General features: G+C 39.7%; 1 protein-coding gene across 1 annotated transcript; it reads left to right on the top strand.

Annotated features, from left to right (window-relative positions):
- Positions 1 to 276: 276 nt before the first annotated feature.
- Positions 277 to 1,832, top strand: pdcb (phosducin b). The gene is made up of 3 exons (XM_070908324.1): positions 277 to 322; positions 906 to 1,054; positions 1,317 to 1,832. Exons 1-3 carry the CDS (start codon positions 277 to 279, stop codon positions 1,830 to 1,832), a joined length of 711 nt encoding a protein of 236 aa, XP_070764425.1.
- Positions 1,833 to 2,194: the final 362 nt, after the last annotated feature.

The following is a 2,194-nucleotide window of genomic DNA, read 5'->3' as shown; positions in this document are numbered from 1 at the left end:
GTAATCCTATTAGACTGCATTAATTTAATTAAATATCAGGGGACTCACTTAGTATCCAGTAGCTCTGTCATAGTGCAAGGACTCTAAATCTGTAGCTATACAATTATCTAATTGAGACCAAACAAATGTCACAGGCCAGAAACACCCTAAAGAAGTAAAGTAATTATTCATTCGAACACTGAAATCCCAAATCATGCATTCAATAACCACATCATATGAATTACCTCCTTTAACTCCGATTCTCAATTTTTTTTTGTCAGGTAGCTAACCAGAAAAATGTCTGACAAAATGATTGATCTGGAAGAGACTGCAACCCACACAGGTGAGTAGAAGCAGTGTTTTCAAACATCACACAGTAACTGAATATTTCTTTGAAAACCTGGCATTGGATCTGGTCTATCTATCTGTGCAGACACTCATTTAAGTGATATAAAAGCAGACAACAGGAAGACCAAATCAAAGTAGAGTGCAGATCTGTAGAGCTTTGGCAGTTGAACTGGCGCCCTAATCTTCTTTTTCTTACGCAACAGTGGTACAATTAGTGGACTTCCGAGAGGGTTGGGATGAAGCTTTAATCCCCAAATTAAAACAGGACACAATACCCACCAATGATTCATCATAAGCATTAAATCCCACATATCATTGATTATGTGTGCCTTGACTCAGCCTCAGCCTTCACAATGTCTTCCTAAATACTTATATACACTAATCATACATATAACACAGAATAAAACAGTAAAACAATGAGAAGCGCACAAAAATAAAAATAAAACAGGATTAAAACAACAAAACAATTTAAGAAACGACCTGAGTGAGTTTTGAGAGGTGACAGAGTTGGCTTGCCTGAGGTACTAGTCACTACCCTTCAATAACTGAATACAAAATGCCATTTGTCTTCTCCACAGGTCCAAAAGGAGTTATCAATGACTGGAGGAAGTTTAAGTTGGAAAGTATGGACCAGGACAACTTGCCACCTGCAAAAAAGGAACTGCTGAGACAAATGTCATCCCCGAACAGACCAAAGGACGACACCAGAGCAAACCTTAACCGCAAGGTACAACCAAAGAGACCACAGCAAAAAAGCAGACTTTTACTCTGATGGGCAAAAAACACTGTGCTCTTGGTTGTGATCTTTGAACATTATGAAACAGCTACATCTTTGTGTATTAGTACAGATTTGTACAAATAAAAAGGAAGTCTGATGAGAGCTTCATAGAAAACTCTTGCCTTAATGAATGAATCAATGCATCTAATAACCATTAGAAAATAACAAATAATGCAACTATGTAACTATTGTTTTAATGTCATTTTTTCAGATGAGTGTCCAAGAGTATGAGTTGCTCAAGGAGGAAGATGAAGGGTGTCTAAAGAAATACAGAAAGCGGTGCATGCAGGAGATGCATGATAAACTCAGCTTTGGGCCCAAGTTTGAAGGTGTGCATGACCTGGACAGTGGAGAGGCCTTCCTGGAAGTCATAGAAAAGGAGCATTACAGTACAGTGGTGGTGGTCCACATCTACAAGGTTGGGGTCAAAGGTTGTGAGGAGCTCAACAATTGCCTTGACTGTCTGGCCACTGAGTACCCCACTGTAAAGTTCTGCAGGATTGATGCTGTCGCATCCGGTGCTGCCGAGAGGTTCTCAGATGAAGTTTTGCCTACGCTGCTGGTGTACAAGGCTGGAGAATTACTAGGGAACTTCCTGGCCTGCATGCAGCACCTAAACGAGGAGTTCTTTGCTACTGATGTGGAGACCTTCCTCAACAGCTATGGCCTGCTGCCAGAGAAAGAGCTGCCTGGTGTGGAAGATGAAGAAGAAAACGATGTAGAGTAAACAACGAGTTTGTCTGCTGAGGGAGAAAGGAAGCTGTCTTGGAGGGCTGGATAGAGAGCCATGAAAGACAATTTATGACATAAGATAAGTTATTCTTTTGGGCTAGGGCAAATAGAAAAACCATAACATCTCCTCTAGCTCACTAGTGTTTGAGGATTGTTCTCTACAAGAGAAATTTTACATCCAGTTGGTGCAGATATGGGTACTCTCAAATGTGGGTGTGGGTTACAGTAAAGTCAGGAGATAAATTTATTTATTTATAAAGAAATATATCACAAATCTCACCACCACCCAAACAAAAGCCAAAAACAGCTATCTGTAATTTAAAATAATTGCAATGTTTTATTTTGTAATGACAGAAC

Source organism: Enoplosus armatus, chromosome 7, assembly GCF_043641665.1.
Source record: "Enoplosus armatus isolate fEnoArm2 chromosome 7, fEnoArm2.hap1, whole genome shotgun sequence".
Taxonomy (NCBI): Eukaryota; Metazoa; Chordata; class Actinopteri; order Centrarchiformes; family Enoplosidae; genus Enoplosus; species Enoplosus armatus.
Note: the sequence above shows the minus strand (reverse complement) of the source record. Positions and strands in the feature narration are given on the sequence as shown.